The 16396-nt window shown below is 42.4% G+C and overlaps 1 protein-coding gene across 1 annotated transcript in view; it reads left to right on the plus strand.

The window, feature by feature from the left end:
* The first annotated feature begins 110 nt into the window (after positions 1-110).
* The window catches only part of OSTF1 (osteoclast stimulating factor 1), a 52485-nt gene continuing 36199 nt past the window's right edge, over positions 111-16396 (plus strand). Inside the window, exon 1 of the mRNA XM_028528119.2 lies at positions 111-350. Coding sequence (XP_028383920.1) covers positions 317-350 — 34 coding nt within the window. The 5' untranslated portion in view covers positions 111-316. The remainder of the gene's footprint in view (positions 351-16396) is intronic.

Consider the following 16396-nt stretch of genomic DNA (forward strand, 5'->3'; position numbering starts at 1 on the left):
GCGCTCTCGCCGCCTGCGCCGCAGCTGCCAGCCCAAGAGCCAATTAGCACTCGGCGAGGCTGCGGCCACTTCCTCGTCCTCCCTAGCTAGCTCTCGGGCGGGCTCGGGCGGCCGCGGGGCGGGGCGGGGCGGGGACTGCGCTTGCCTCTCTGCCTGCGTCCGCTGGTCGGAGCGAAGGGTGGGCGCAGGTCCTTGAAGGCGCGACACTTGCAAACCTGACAAAAAGGAACTTTGGGGCACCGGGAGTGTCGGCTGGCGGGGCGTTCGGTTGGCTTTTCGTTCGTGGTGTTTAGTATCAGCTGCACCAGGAAGCGAGATGTCGAAGCCGCCACCCAAACCGGTCAAACCAGGTAAGGAAGGTGCTTGTTGAGTCCCCTGACCGCCTCGGTGTCCTGCGCTTCCTCTGCCACTTGGCAGGGCAGACCTGGCACGTACCGGCCCGAGCCTCGCTTTTGAGATCCAACCCACCGGGATGGGAGTTGTTAGCTTTGTTGCGTTCTCTGAAGGGGAGGGATCGGTTTGGATAGCAAGAGGATTTCGAGGATTTTTAAAAGCTTATTTTTAAAGAAGAGTCGCTCTCGGTTTTCAACGTTGACATTCACCAACTTTCAGGCTGGTGTAATGGCTACGTCCCGTTGAAGCTTTCCTGGTAGACCGGGCCATTGATCTCTCTTAAAAAAAAAAAAAAATATCTTGAAATGGTCTTGTGGCCACTTCCCTTTTATTTTTTCTTCAGTGTGTGTCACTGTCAAGTTAGAGTTCTTGACCGGCCAGAGCGAACGGGAAGTGCGCTGCTTGCAGGGTGGGGTGGGTGAGCGAGTCTCCTTTGGGACTTTTGAGAGGAACAGCGTTTGGAATTGACTTCGGGATCTTGGGAAAAACTTTAGAAGACTCTGTACTCGGGTTCATGGCGGGAACAACCTAAGCTGCGGCAATCTCAGCTATTACTATTCGGAAGTGTCACTTTATCAAGCAGTACAAGTCCTGTGCCTCCGCTCTCCCAGTGAATTTGGCCTTCTAAACGGGGGAGGGCGAGATAACTAAGTTCCTCAAAGTCGTTCTCTTGGCCGATAGTCCTGGTTTATTTTTGTCTCTATTCTTAGAATATTTTCTGCCATAGTGAAAAAAGACATTTTAAAAGGAACTGATGTATTTTAGCTCAATACTGTATAACAAGCTCCTACATTCATTTGGTAGGTAATTACAGGAAACGTAAGAAATGGAAAATAAATAGCTCTTGACATACTGTCAGGTTTTTTTCTCTAAATCTCATGTAATTTTATTGTAGCACAGGCTGAAATTTATCCATTTACATTACATTTCAAAGTAACCTGGGTCGCAAGGCATAGAGTTTCAGTGATTAATTTCTTTTCATTATTTTTCTAAACCTTAGTCAAGCAATACGACTTGCATGATTATTCATTTTTTTCTTTGCCCTCATACATTGCTAGTTTCAAGTCATTTTATTTGAAAATTATGTACATACTCACATATATGAAATAGTGATCCACTGAAGGCTTAAATTTTGGTGGGCTGGTGCAGAGGGACTTTGGCTCTGCTCTGAGCAAAGATGGGGCTTGACTAGAATTCTGGCCCTGTAGTGCTTTAGATGTGGAATCTGAAGAGGAATTTGCATTTTAAGTAAATACGTAGGAGGTGGCAGATTTCTAAACTCAGATGTAAATCAGGACCTCAAGCACCCAACAAAGCAGAGTTGTCCTTTTATAGCTAAACAAAGTACTGTACTTTATGTTAAAGAATGTCCTGAGAAGCCATTCATAAGGTTTTCCCTCTCTCTAGACGTTGTATGTCTTTGTTGTAGCTGGAGGGACATCCACAGCTATGTGTATGTGTGTGTGCACAAGTGTGTACATAAGTACTAATGCACAAACAGGTGTGGTTTAGGAATCGTAGCGTTAACAGTTGGAATAAACTCCCCAGAACCATTTTTATTGTCTAACACTACTGCTTTCTCCTCTGGTTAGCAAACCAGAATGCAAATAGTTGCAAATGACTGCTGTTTAGAGAAAGCTTGAACTCCACACTCATTTATAAATGACATCCAAATTCAAATAAGGGCATCATAGAAATTGGTCTGTTAGTTTCTAATGTACAGTAAGAAATATTACTTTCAATCAGACTTGAAACTTTGTGTGGCCTGGCTTAATTGAAAACAGAACTGTCCTATTATAGTACTGGCCCACATTTACTGTGTGCCAGGCACTGATCTAATCACCTTGAATATTTTAACTCCTTTACTCCTTACAGCAACCCTATGAGCTAAGTGCCATTATTGTTTCCATTGCACAGTTGAGGAATGAAGGCAAATCACAGAAAGATTAAGTAACTTGCTCAAGGTCAGTAGCTGGATGAGGAGCAGCAAGCAGGATTAGAACCCAGGTAGTCTGGCTCCAGTGTCTGGGCTCTTAACTGTAATGCTATTCTGCCTTACAAGTGCACCATTCATAGAATGGTCATGTGTATTTTAGCATTTGTGGCCAGGAAATGGAAAGGAAAGTGCCTCTGGTACTCCATCAGACTTTCTTGTTGCCAATGCACATGAAAGTCATTCCCCTGGTTGGTAGCAGCAAGGAGAGGTGCTCAGCTTTAACTCTCTTGTCCTACAGGTAAGCTAAATGGGTGAAAATATCTGAAGCTAACTTGGACTTGGGGATGGGGAGGTGATTTAATTTTTGGTTTCTTGATTTGTTTATACTCTACCTCACCCCATATGAGAGTGAAAAAGAGAGAGAGCAGGGAGGGGAGAGCAGTAAGAGGAAACCAGTGGAAAAGTTAACTTTCAGATCCTGCAGCTTTTCAGATCCTGTAGATTTGGCTGTCAGCTCCAAGCAGAGAGGTAAGAGATCAATTACAAGATTCCTAGTATTCATAAAATTAAAATGTATCACTTGCTCTGAGAGGAGTTGCTTTAATGGCACTGAGATCTGAGATGAACTCCGCCCCATGGTTCTCTTAGAGTGTTGGGGTGGACTGGACATCTCTACGAGACACACAAGGTGGTCCCTATTGCTTCCTGCAAAGCAAGACCCTGGCAGAACAGCATGGCCCAGTTCATGGGCAGTGCTGAAGGAAGGGCAGCTAGGCAAGGGAGGGCATTGGAAGGTTTTAGTAGCAAGGAGCATTAAGCTATAATGTGGGCTAAGGTATTGGGTTGGCCAAAAGTTCATTCTGTTTTTAAATTATAATAAAAGACACATGTTTTCACTTTCACCAATAACTTTATTGAACAACATGTTCACTGTTTTGTTCCACTACCTTCTGCCATCTTTCAGGCAACTTCACAATTCCATCTTCCCAAAACTTTTTATCTTTTGGAGCAAGGAACTATTCCAGGTGCCTTTTGCAGTCTTCCAGGGACTTGAAATTTTTTCCATTAAGAGATTTCCGTAATGATGGAAATTAATGGAAATCTGAAGGTGCAATGTCTGGTGAATATGGCATGTGAATCAGAACTTCCCAGTCAAGCTGTAACAGTTTTTGCCTGGTCATGAAAGAAATATGTGGTCTTACGTTATCCTAATGGAAGAGTATGCATTTTCTGTTGACTAATTCCGGATGCTTTTTGTCGAGTGCTGCTTTCAGTTGGTCTAATTGGGAGCAGTACTTGTTGGAATTAATTGTTTTGTCTTCCAGAAGGAGCTCATAATAGAGGACTCCCTTCCAATCCCACTGTATACATAACATCACCTTCTTTGAATGAAGACTGGCCTTTGGTGTGGTTGGTGGTGGTTCATGTTGCTTGCCCCATCTCTTCTGTTTCATATTATTGTAAAGTATCCATTTTGCACTGTCCATCACAATTTGTTTTAAAAATGGAACGTTTTCATAACATTTAAGTAGAGACTCACATGCAGAAATACAGTCAAGAAGGTTTTTTTCCCACTTATGTGGAACCCAAACATCAAAGTGATTAACATAACCAAGCTGGTGCAAATAATTTTCAACACTTGATTTGGGTGTTTTTGAGTATGTCACCTGTCTCCCAGGTAGCATTATGTTGATTGTCCTTAATTAATGTCTCTATTTGGTCACTATCTACTTCAACTGGTCTGACTGACTGTGGAGATCGTTCAAGTGAGAAATCTCCAGCACGAAACTTCACGAACCTCTTTTGACACGTTTGATCAGTCACAGCACCTTCTCCATATACCGCACAAGTCTTTTTTTGTATTTCAATTGTGTTTTTACATTTCTTGAAATAACAAAGCATAATATGTGGAAAATGTTGGTCATTTTCTTCCATCTTCAGTTTTAAAATGCCTACACAAAAATTCACCAATTTTGAGGTGTGTGTGTTTTTTTAAATGCATGCTAATGTGACAGCTGTCCCAATACAATCTAACAAAATTGCTTAGGATGACATTAAAGACAACAAAGAGCTACTAGAGACATCTTACAGAAAAAAAAAATGAACAAACCTTTTGGCCAACCCAATATGTATTGGGGTGATTGGCAATACCTCTGAAGTGGACCGTTTTGGAAAGGAGGCTGGCCAGACAAGTGCTGGTCAGCTGCTTGTGGGAAAATGCTGCAACTTAATTTCTTTTTGCAATTCCTTAATTTCCTTTCTGAGGTTATGCTAGGGGTCACCTTGTTTGGGATTTTGGGCACAATCTAAATTTTTTTTGCTAAAAACACTTCGTAAAACATGCAGCTTATATTTTATGCCCTGTGCTAGACACTGGGGTTCCAAAGAACAATGAAATAGGTTTTCATTCCTGAGGGTCTTGAGTCTAATGGGGGAGATTTATATATCTACAGATTAATTTTAGATTGTTTTACCTCTACCATTGAATGACTGATCGTGTCCATTTTGTTTAAAAGTGGTAGTTAAAAATGAAAGTTTTATTTTTACGATAGAAAATGTAGAAAATACAGTACATGAAAATAATAAGCATGTAACTAAAACTATAAAAACCATCTGTACTTATCATCTGGTGATAACCAATGTTTTTTTCTCAGATTTTTTTCTTCTTCAAATCCATTTCATTCAAAAAAGAAAATATAAACAGTTACAGCCCCCCCATACCCCCCCAAAAGTGTCAGTTTCCGTTTTAAGTGCCTTGCTGTTAGTTGACATATACCTATGTTTCCTGCGGTCTTTATAATATCTCCTATGCTCTGCCTGAAAAATCAATTTTGCCACATTGTAACCTTTCCTTGTTTACTGCTTCTCCTCCTCCCCTACTATAAGGTCACCTTTGGCTCTTCAAGGTCTGCTCTCAAAACTCTCCTTTCTGATTGTTAGATGTGTCACCATGGTACTCCATCTGCTGGAATGCATCACAGATTTGTGGGTCAGCTCATATTTTAGGGGACCCTCCTTTCTACTGATCCAGCCCAGCCTCTCCATTTTATACCGTATAGCAAGCACTTCCGTAGCTTTTAGCCACCCTCTGAAGCCTTGCAGTTAAATTAGGGTGAGTCTATCTGGCTTTTCAGAGTGTAGAAAACACCTTATGTTTGCACAAAGACTTTTTTTTTTTTTAAAGGAGACTGAATTCTGAGTCGTATGTAAAATGGGCCAAAGGATATGGACTAGAATCACTGCATTTGAAGCAGGTGTGATGACCCTCCACTGTAGTTGGAAGCCTGGTGGCTGACCCTGACCAATTCTTCTAAATGGCTTATTGATTTTGATGGTGGAAGTAAAGCAGCATAAATATTTCACATGTTGTGAAAATAAATTCACGGGACTTTGAAGAAGCAAATGTCAATGTTTGGGGTTCTTTTTTTGTACTCAGTAAAAACAACTTCAAAAATGTCACACATATGCTGCTTATATAACACCTTTGATGGGTAGAAGGTCTTCATCTAAAGTGATCTGAACCTTTTTTGTGTAGTTTTTTCCCTCTTAGTAAATGAATTAGTCAGAGGTGCTCCATTTATAAAGTTTGAGAAACATCTTGACAATTACTGGATGATGATAGTTAACATTTATTTAGCCCTAAGTGTCAGAAACTCTGCCAAGAATTCTAAATGCTCCATCTCATCGGATTATTTTAACTTCCTTAAAAGGTAGATTCTAATATCCCCATTTCATGGGCAAAGTAGGACTTCGAGGTTAAGAAATTTATCTGAGGTCTCAAAGCTAGGAAGTGGTTGATTTGACCTAGAAATGGAACACATTTTGCCCAGAGAAGCCTGTGATGGAGTTAGTTGGACAGCCTTTTGTTGGGCAGCCACCTTTATCAACTGTGCAGTGGTAGTTTTTGCATTTACTTTGTATAACTCTTTCAGTAGGTCTGTATGAGACTATTAGGTACTTTTTGAGAGGAGAATAATCTTTTACTTCTTTGTGACTGCATAGCAACTAAACTTTTTATGCATGACAGATACATAAAAAGTCTTGATACATAATCGAGTCTTTGGAAGAAGGTGAGGGAGACTGGGTCGGGTTGGGTACATCTTGTAGCTTCACTATAAAGTAGCAAAGGCCGGGGGCACTGTCTGTCAGCAATAGTCTGGAACATAGTGGTGTCCCAGTCTCAGCTTGAGGAAGCTGAGAACATGTCACAGAAGAGGGGAAATGTAGGCAGTGTCTTGAATGCTGACGTTCCCTTTTGTTTTTACATTCCCGCTGCTTGACTTCAGTGTCACTAGTCACTAGCTTTTCTGACACATTTCTGTTAAGGGAAGAAAAACCTTTTCCTTTAGCCACTTAGGTTCTGTGTCTGGGTTCTGTGAATTAAACTGACAGAAGAACAGATGAACAGGAGAAGAAGGCATACAAATGTAATTGATGTGTTTAATTTTGTCTGTACAGGGGATATATGGAAAAGAAGTGAAAAGCCAAAGGAGTGGTTAGAATCGGAAGTTTACACATCGTTTTAACAAAGGGTGATAAAGTGTGCAGAAGTGACTAGACAAAGAGCCAGGAGGATTGGGCTTCAAGGGGAATGAATTGTGGGAAGGTAAATATACGGGGAAACTAATGGAAGATAAGGGTTATTTTAGTGCGGTTTGTTTATACAGACTCATCTGGGTGCCATTTCCCTCCCCAGTGATAAGGGCAGTTTTCCTCTTTCTGGTGTGGGGGACATGGTGGGAAGGCACCTTCACGAGGGGAGTTTGTGCCCTGCTTTTAGGAAGATGGGGGCGGACGAACACTTCTTCCTGTGTCTGCTTTTTCTCAGTTGCCTTCAGCTCAAGGTAATCCTTATGCCAAAGTGGCATAATTTGGGGGGGGCAGATTTCTACCCCCTTTACCTCATACTTCATGTCCAGTGAAAACCATTGCCAGATTTGCCCTCCCTTGCTTAATGCCCAGGGGAGAACAATACATCAGAGAGACAGAGAGGTGGAGACACACACACACACACACACACACACGTACACACACACACACTCTCTCTCTCTCTCTCTCTTCCAGTGGGCTGAAGTGAGCTGTGAAGTCAAGATTCTGTATAAAAATGTCAATCATATCTCAATAAAGCTGGAGGGTAAAGATTCTCTATGAAACAAATTAAAGGAGTTTAAGGGGAAATTTTCAGATATCAGTATAAGGAGAGTTTCCTGGTTCTTTTGAACAACCACATGGTACTCTGCTGTATTTATTTAACCACACCCATATTAGTGAGCACTTAGAGTGTTTCCACTCTTTTGTTATAACTGTTATAACAGCTTTGTTCCTTATCTGGTGAATGAATCCACAGGAGAAAGTCAAGACAGTAGGGGGTTGTTGTATTGTTTGAAGGCACGGGCCTTGTTATTTTCACAGACATTTCCAAAATGCTCTCCAAAGAGGTAGTGCCAACTGACCTTCCTACCAAAAATGTGCAAGCTTGCCTTAAACAGAAAAATTACAAGCATGTCCTAGGAAATATTATCAAAATGTGACCAGAGAGCTGGGAAGTACAAGGAAAGGAGCTTGAGGAAGCTGAGAACATGTCACAGAAGAGGGGAAATGTAAGCAGTGTCTTGAATGCTGAGTAAGAGTTTGGTAGGCAAAAGAGGGGGGAAGTCGTTTTACTTGGGCAGAAGTGAATAACTGAATATATCCTCCCATCCATGTTCGCCTGACTGCACAGGGGCTGAGCGTCTCTCAGGAAGCCGGGGAGACGTACTGTGCACATGTGGAGCTGTGGGCTGGAGAAATTTTTTCCGAATTAAAGAGAAAGCCATTTGTCTGGTGTAGTAGCCAATGGAAAACAAGAACTTGTTCCACACAGGAATTGAGCATTTAAATGTCAGCATATCAGTCCTCTACATATCTGTATGTCTGTCAGGGTTAGCAATGGCTGTGGGTGTTAAGTTTGCAGACCTGGGTTAAAGAGGGTCACGGATTTAAATTACTTAAGCAAGTCACCCTTGGGACTACTGTACCCACCTCCTTTTGGCTCGTTCTTGCCAATCATTTCCCACTTGATGTTTGAGCAACTGTAGAATTTTTAGAATATCACACGGCAAATTCCTCAACTTACTCTTGGGGTAAGAGTTGGGGGAGAGTTTTGTAATTGTGCATTTTGATTAGCATGGGAATTTAAAGCTCATTCCTGTAGAATTTGATAAGTTACTTTGGTTTTATATTCCTGGGACCAAAGATATACTCAGTGTGGTGTTTTCCTAGTTTCAGTGCTCCTGATTTCCAAGGAGCCTGAATGCAATTTGAATTCAAATTAAGAATGACTCTAGGGACCAACTCAGTTTATACTGCTACAAGGGCTGCCTCAGGCCCTTTAGCAGGATCTGAAGGCAGCTCTAGGGAGTTTGTTTTTCTGGCAGCCCAACACTGCAGGGATTTTGCTTGGTTCTGAGAAACTTACAGGTTCTATTTCAGGATTCCCTCCCTCATCTGGGGGAAAAGGCTTCGATCAACTTCCTTGCATGGGACAAAGAAATGACTTCCACTGGAGAGTGTTCTGGGGGTGGCTGTGTCTTCTGTGAACTTCCTGACCCAGTCCATACTTGGGGGAAGGACACCTCCAATTTTGGTCTCTCTGAGCATGGGTGGGGGCAGCTATGCCAAGAGAATCCCCTCTAGCCTGTTGGCACAGTTAACAGATACTCAGACTCCAGATTGAGAAGTGTCCACAAAGTCTCATATTTCCTTGCTTGAGAACCAGATTCCAAATGACTAATAACTCTCTAAAATGTTGCCTACCTGGGTTTACAGGGTTTTCTGCTTCCGGGGCCTGTTGTTTTGATGAGTCAGAGCGAGTTTGGAAGACTTAAACTGAAGGTATTCTCACTAGTTTTTCAGGCAAGGAAACTGCCTGTGAAATGTTACAACAGAAACCATTCCCTCCAAAGTTTCTTTAAGAATGGTGTGCCACGTTTGAGATTGTTTTCTGCCTTATTTTTCTTTTGAGGAATAAATTGTCCTCTTTCATTCCTTTGCACCCAGGTTCTAAATCTAAATTGCCCAAGCAGCTGCCAACAAGAACCGGGGCCTGTGTTTAGTTGAAATGTGAAGTAGGAGTCACCACTTACGGTGACTGGCCACATCCTCTTTCAGGGCACCTGTCCCAGCCACAGGGCTGCTTCTAATCTTTGCCTAACGCCTTCCCACTCTCAAGGACTAATTATATACCCAAATACTGGGGCTCTCAAGGGTCCCTGGGATTTGACACTGACTTGGTAGGAGCTCTGTTCTATACAGTGGGCTCCTGCCCACCTCCAGATTCTTGGTTGGCACTGGATCTCTCTGGTGTCTGGGTATGTGTTGTGGCACTGCCTTGTTGACTGGCACTGGGATGGCAGCTGCTTGGTCTGTCCTGAACCCTTGTCATTGGCCTGCTCTTCTCCTGCTCAGATGCATTCCCCGTATCATTTTATCATTTACACCTTTGGCTCACACACCTGTGCGTTTTGGATGTACTGTGACCCTAAGATTGGCCTGGGCCTGTGACTGCCGTTGGGTGGATTTCCCCTTAGGCACCCTTGCTTCTTCAGATGAAACCGGAGACCTGCACATCACAGCCTATTGGTGTTTGAACTCTGACTGTGGCACCACAGGGACCAGGGCCACACACCTAGAGAGCCTTACAACAGTATCTTGTCAGGACTGGCCTGGCTGTCTTTGCTGACATCATTTGGAACTTGGTTTCCCCTTAATCTCAATTCCACAGGACTCTGAGAAGGAACTAACTCACTGCTTCACATCTGTGGAACAAATCCACCTTCCCTGTTAAACCAGTCATTGACTTATCATAATCCCCTTTCCAAAGGTGCTCACATTAAAAAATAAGCAAAAAACAAGCTTCCTGGAAGAAATTCCATTTTTTATTCAGTCCCCCTTATCCACGGTTTTGCTTTCCATGGTTTTAGTTACCTGCAGTCTGAATACATTAAATGGAAAATTCCAGAAATAATTCATAAGTTATTGTGAATTGTTCTGACTAACGTGATGAAATCTCATGCTGCCTCCCACCCAATGTGAATCGTCCCTTTTTCCGGTGTATCCACGGTGTGATTCTATCCACCTGTTAGTCACACGGTAGCCTTCTCAGTTACCAGCTCGACTGTCTCGGTATCACAGTGCTCTGTTCAAGTAACCCCTGTTTTACTTACTGATGGCCCCAAAGCACAAGAGTAATCATGCTGGCAGTTTGGGTGTGCCAAAGACCAGTGCTTCCTTTAAGTGAAAAGGTATGTATTTGTAGGAAAAAAATAGTATATGTAGGGTTTGGTACTCTATGGTTTTAAGTATCCCCAGTGGATACTGGAGATACTTGGAGATGATACTTGGAACATCTCCCCCACAAATAAGAAGGACTGCTGTACTCTTTAGTTGGACTTTAGACATAAAGATGGGCTAATCAAGTGGGCATTCTAGGGACTAAGGTTTGATTTGGAGGAGGAGGCAGAATCTAGTAATGAGAAATGAACATTTGCTTTAGTGTGAAATTCTGGCCTCAATTTTTTATTTAACTTGCTAGGTCACCTTGGTAAGTCCTAGACCACTCTGGGCCTGTTTCTGTACTTGATTCTAAATCTGATTCTAAATTTTCTTTGCCTTAGACTGATTTTTCAAATAACTCCCCAAATTTCTACATAATTTCATCACATGCTTCTTGTAGAACCCTGCGACATTTTTGATACCCATCTTTCTGCCACTCCCAATGCTCAGTGTCATGTGAGTGCAAACATGTGGAGGAATTAAATACCTTACGGGCTTTTCATAAGTACAGATTTCCATGATAAGCAGGGTGAGAGGGGAAAGGTTGTAGAGAGGACATGATGTATTCGTAATCACGTCTGATCTGATTTCACTTGGGCTCCGGCTGGATAGGGCAGTGGAGGGTTTTTGGTTTGTGTTTTTGTAGCTGCCTAGAGGAAGAGGACATTGGGGTGGCGCGGCCATGCAGAAATGTGTCTGGACCGTACATGCTTAGTCAAGGAGACCCTTGCAAAAGGCGGTCATTCAGGCATGGCCTGAAACATTGAGGACTTTTATGTTTGGAAAATGTATAAAGTTAAAGATAACTTGATAACATTAACTCCATAGATCTAAGAATGTGTCTTTAGCTAGTGTTTAGAAATTAACTTTGCGCAAAATATTGTCCAGAATCCTCCTTTCTCCGACATTTTTTTCCTATCTTTTTTGGAGGTAACAGTATTAAGCTTTAGAAATTTCTGTATTTTATTCCAGGGAGGAAGGTTTTCAATGCTTCTCTCTGGAAGAGGAACAGCAATTCTTCCTCTAAGAAAATTGCTCTCAGCCCACCCATCGCTGTCAGTTAACATAGTTCTTACACAAGAAACCAAAGCCTCTTTTTTTTTAAGAAAATAACATTTATATACTTATAGGGATCAGTACATAAAATTGTACGCATGTGTACAAGTTTTGTTGCCAGAACTTTCAAACGTAAACCAAAAAAATCATGTTTGTAGTTAAAAACTATTATAGTGTCCTTGAGTGTTAATTTTCCACTGAGTATGTTTAAGGCCCTAAAGAACTGCAGTTTGCTAGGATAGGTGACGAGAACAGACAGGTTGCTTATGCTGCCGGACAGTGGGTGCCACAGGAGGGCAAATTCCTAGTATTATTATTATTTTTAAAGATTTTATTTATTTATTTTTAGAGAGGGAAGGGAGGGAGAAAGAGAGAGATAAACATCAATGTACGGTTGCTGGGGGTCATGGCCTGCAACCCAGGCATGTACCCTGCCTGGGAATCGAACCTGCGATGCTTTGGTTCGCAGCTCAATCCACTGAGCTATGCCAGCCAGGGCAAATTCCTAGTAATTATTATGAAAGCCTACAGTTGAGACACCACGGTGTGTTGGTGGAAGGCCACTGCTGGAGAGAGCAATGAGTTTCCCCTCTTCTGTCCCCGTGGACAAAGAGGTTATTTTCTCTGTCAACCCATCCACATGGTAAACAGCAGATAGTTCTGCAGGTTCAAAGGTTTGGGGGGCGGGTTGGGAGGGGACGGGGCTATTCTTAGAAGTTTAAGGGCAAATTCTAATATCTCTATCCTCTGTCTTTCCCCACCTCATGACCCCATTTCATAAAGATAAATGATCTTCTGGGTGTCCGTTAATGAAAAAGAGTTATAATTGCTGAGCAACTTGAAGCCTCAGGGATGGGTGTGAAAGGTGCCTTGGGCTTGGAGTAACTAAAGATAGTCACTGAATCCAGGTATGTGACCTTCAGCTGTGCCCAGGCCTTGAGTGGAGGGGGCTTTTTCAAAAGAATGGTCCTGTTACCCTGCAGCCCCAGCCCCATTTTGTTTGACCTTTGTCATTCTCTAGGGAAATTCTAGGGACTTCTCTATTATTCTTCAGGGACTTTATTCTCTTGGGTCACTCTTCCCTCTCCCAAAAGCTGATCTGGTTTGGGAAAATCCCTGAACATTTCTTTGACCTTTTCTGGGAGTCACTTGGACTCTTTGGGAGAGAAACCAACTTTCCTCTGTCGTCAAGGTTCTTCTGGCTGGTCTAACAGTCAAATAGACAGGAGACAAATTGGCAAAGAGAAAATAACCAAATTTAGTACATACTCTGTATGTGTGGAAACTCCGCATACATGAGAGAGTCAGAGCCCTCACATGCAGGGGAGTTTATATAGAAAGAGGGATTCTGAGGTAGAGATGAGGTAATGCACCTTGGGGGCTTCAAAGGGTCATTGCAGGATGGTAAGGACAGATGTGTAGAACATAAAAGTTTGCCCTATCATGTAGGCAGGTTGAAAAGATTATCACTGATAAACTCTTATGGGCAAGGCCTCTAATTCAAACTCTTCTAGGCAGTTAAGGGTGGAGGGGTCAGAACTTTCTCCTGAGCCCTCGGCATAAAGTTACCTTTAGCTAAGAACAATCTGTGTATCACAGAGGCACATCTTGATGGTGACTTGTTCTGGACCCCCACAACTGCTTGGGTCTTTCCTGACCATCCAGACTTCTGTCTAGAGTCCCTTTCTGTAGACAGCCTCGACTCTCAGAACCAGGAAAGCTGGGAGAAGGAACTCATCATCTGGGTATCCCTCTGCCTGTACCTCCTGGGCTGAGCCTTCAGCAAGGTGCGAGGTCTGGCTCTGTAATGGCCTCAGGTGTCATGTCCAACATTTCCAGGGCCACCAGGCAATCCTCCCCACTTGCACAGTAGGACCGTGACCCTTGGGAACACGTTATAAACCTCTTGAAGGAGCACTGCTATGGGGCTTGAGAGAGGGTGCCATTAGGGGAACAATTTCTTCATTAAAGACTGTTGAATAGATGATCTCGGAAGAAGTGAATGTTGTAGACATGTTGTTGATTTCCTTACACATGGCCTTCCAGAGTCCCCTTTCCTGATTTTTGTTCTGTTCTAATTTTCTGTATGTACTTCTGTGGAGTCTCTTGAATGTGCCACAGAAGCAAATTGGACTCCTTTTCTGAACCGAGAGGAGCTCAGTTCAGTTATTGCTTATTCTTTGCTCTCTAATTACTGTTTCTTGTTGTGTTTGATAATATTTTTCACACATCCAGAGTTTGTATTTTCATATGAGAATTCTCATATTAGCTAGAAATAGTAAAACACCCTGTGTTACAGATTTAGTCCCTCTGTGTCCATCGGGTGAACTTTGAGTTGAGCACCTCGATTTAGCTTAAGCTCAGTTCAGTGTCTCTAGAGATTCTCTCCTTTTTTTCTTAGATACAGTGTATATCTTTGTCCTTATGTCAGTCTGTAAAGGGGGTTCTGCTTTAAATAAAGGAGATGTTTTTTATTATTATGTTGTCTTGCTAGCATATGTGCTTTTTTTAAAGATGTAAACTTTTTTTTTAAGATTTATTTATTTTTAGAGAGGGAAGGGGGGAGAGAGAGAGAGAGACAGAGAGACAGAGAGACAGAGACAGACATGAATGTGCGGTTGCTGGGGGTGGTGGCCTGCAGCCCAGGCATGTGCCCTGGCTGGGAATCAAACCTGTGATACTTTGGTTTGCAGCCTGTGCTGAATCCACTGAGCTATGCCAGCCAGGGCTAGCATATGTGTTTTTTTAAACCTTCACCTGAGGATATGGTTATTCATTTTTAGAGAGAAAAAGAGGGCGGGTGGGGAGGGAGTGGAGAGAGAGAGAGAGAGAGTGAGAGAGAGAGAAAGAGAGAGAGGAAGAGAGAAACATGGACGTAATAGGGAAACATGGATTGGTTGCCTCCTGTAGGCGCCCTGACTGGGGATCAAACCTGCAACCCAGGTGAATGCCCTGATCGGGGATTGAACCCACAACTTTTGGTGTATGGGATGATGTGGCAACCAACTGATCCACCCGGTCAGGGTGCTAGCATGTATTTTTATACAGGGCTAAGACCAAGGCCATTTTTTTCTTGTTGCAAATTTTCATTTCCAAAGTACATTTGTGATATTCCCAGAAATTGAGCATTCGTGAAGCCTGAAGTTTAAGCTTGTCCATTTATTATTTGCTCAAATTTAAAAATTCTCTTGAAGTAAAAATAATTTCCAAGGCATTTTTAAAATATATTCTGAGAGCATTTTATTATTTCCAAAAGTACCAGATATCTAAGTCTGAAAAATTTTCATTTGGTTTCTAAACACCAGTTATGCACACTCATGTATTAAATGCCCTGGCCTTGTGTTTTTTCAGATTGTAAGTGGTGATACTATCAGAGAGAATCACTCAAAGTAAGGATACATATTTTTGGCGGAGTTTTGTTCAGTTTTGTGAGTCTGTAAGTGTGTGTTTCCTGGTCCCTGATGTGCAATGTGTTTCTCAATGCGAGCCTCAGAAATATTGAGAAACCTCCAGCCTATCCATGCTATGTCCCCAGTCTAATCTCTCACCATTTCTCCTACCAGGTTCCAGGCACATTGATCTACTTGACACTCACAGACAACCCTTCCTGGCCACCAGCTCCTCTGTCTATATACTGCTCTGTATTATGGGTCTGTCCTGCCTGCTTCTCTGGAAAAGATAACTCCTGTTATCTTTCCAGAATCAAGTAGATGCCGCCTCCTATCCAGCGGCACTGGCCTAATAGTCTCCCTACTGTCTGTGTACTTACATGTCCCCTGTAGGCTTACTTTTGTGAGCATACTTGACATTGCAGTTGCTTCTCTCTCCACCGATTTTTTTTGGGGGGAGAGGCATGGTAAGATCAGGGAGACAAAGAGGACAAAAAAGACTCATTGAAATACTCTGCTGATAAAATACAAATAACAAGTTCTTCTTCAACATGGTATTGAAAGAGAATATGTTTTCCTGGTTGTATATGGAGTTCCTATTATCTGTAGACAATTTAGGAAATAAAAAAGAAAATAAATATGACTGGTAGTTCTGCCCAGAGGTAACTATTAACATTTTGACATTTGTTTCTTTCCATTTTTTTCTTCTTTGCATATTTTTGTTTTACATAGCTGATTGTATGCGTAATATTACCACCGACCTTTTTTACATAATAGTAAAGCATAAGCATATCTCCGAAAAGCTATTTTTTTCTATTATTGTGGTAGCCTATACTCCAGTGTGTGTGTATATATATATATGTTCATGCATTTCTGTTTTTTAATAAGTCTGTATTCATAGCTGTTACAGACTGAATGTCGTATTCATATATTGAAGTCCTGACCCACAGTGTGTCTGTGTTTGGAGATGGGGCCTTGGGGAAGTAATCGGGGTTCGGGTAGGTCAGGAGGATGGTGCCTGTGTGATGGGATTAGTGGTTTCTGTGTAAGAAGAGGAAGCGAGGTCTCCGTGTGTGTGTGTGTGTGCAGGAAAGGCTCTATGAGCACATAGTGAGAGGGGAGCCATCTGCAAGCCAGGAAGAGACTTACCACCAGAAACTACACTGGCTAGCACCTGATCTTGGACTTCCTAGCCTCTAGAACTGTGAGAAATAAATGCTGCTTAAGCCACCGCATCTGTGGTTTTTTGTTAAGGCAGATTGAGCTGACTAAAGACATTAAAGAGCTATAGGGTTCAAAAATGACTACT

Source organism: Phyllostomus discolor, chromosome 3, assembly GCF_004126475.2.
Source record: "Phyllostomus discolor isolate MPI-MPIP mPhyDis1 chromosome 3, mPhyDis1.pri.v3, whole genome shotgun sequence".
NCBI lineage: Eukaryota > Metazoa > Chordata > Mammalia > Chiroptera > Phyllostomidae > Phyllostomus > Phyllostomus discolor.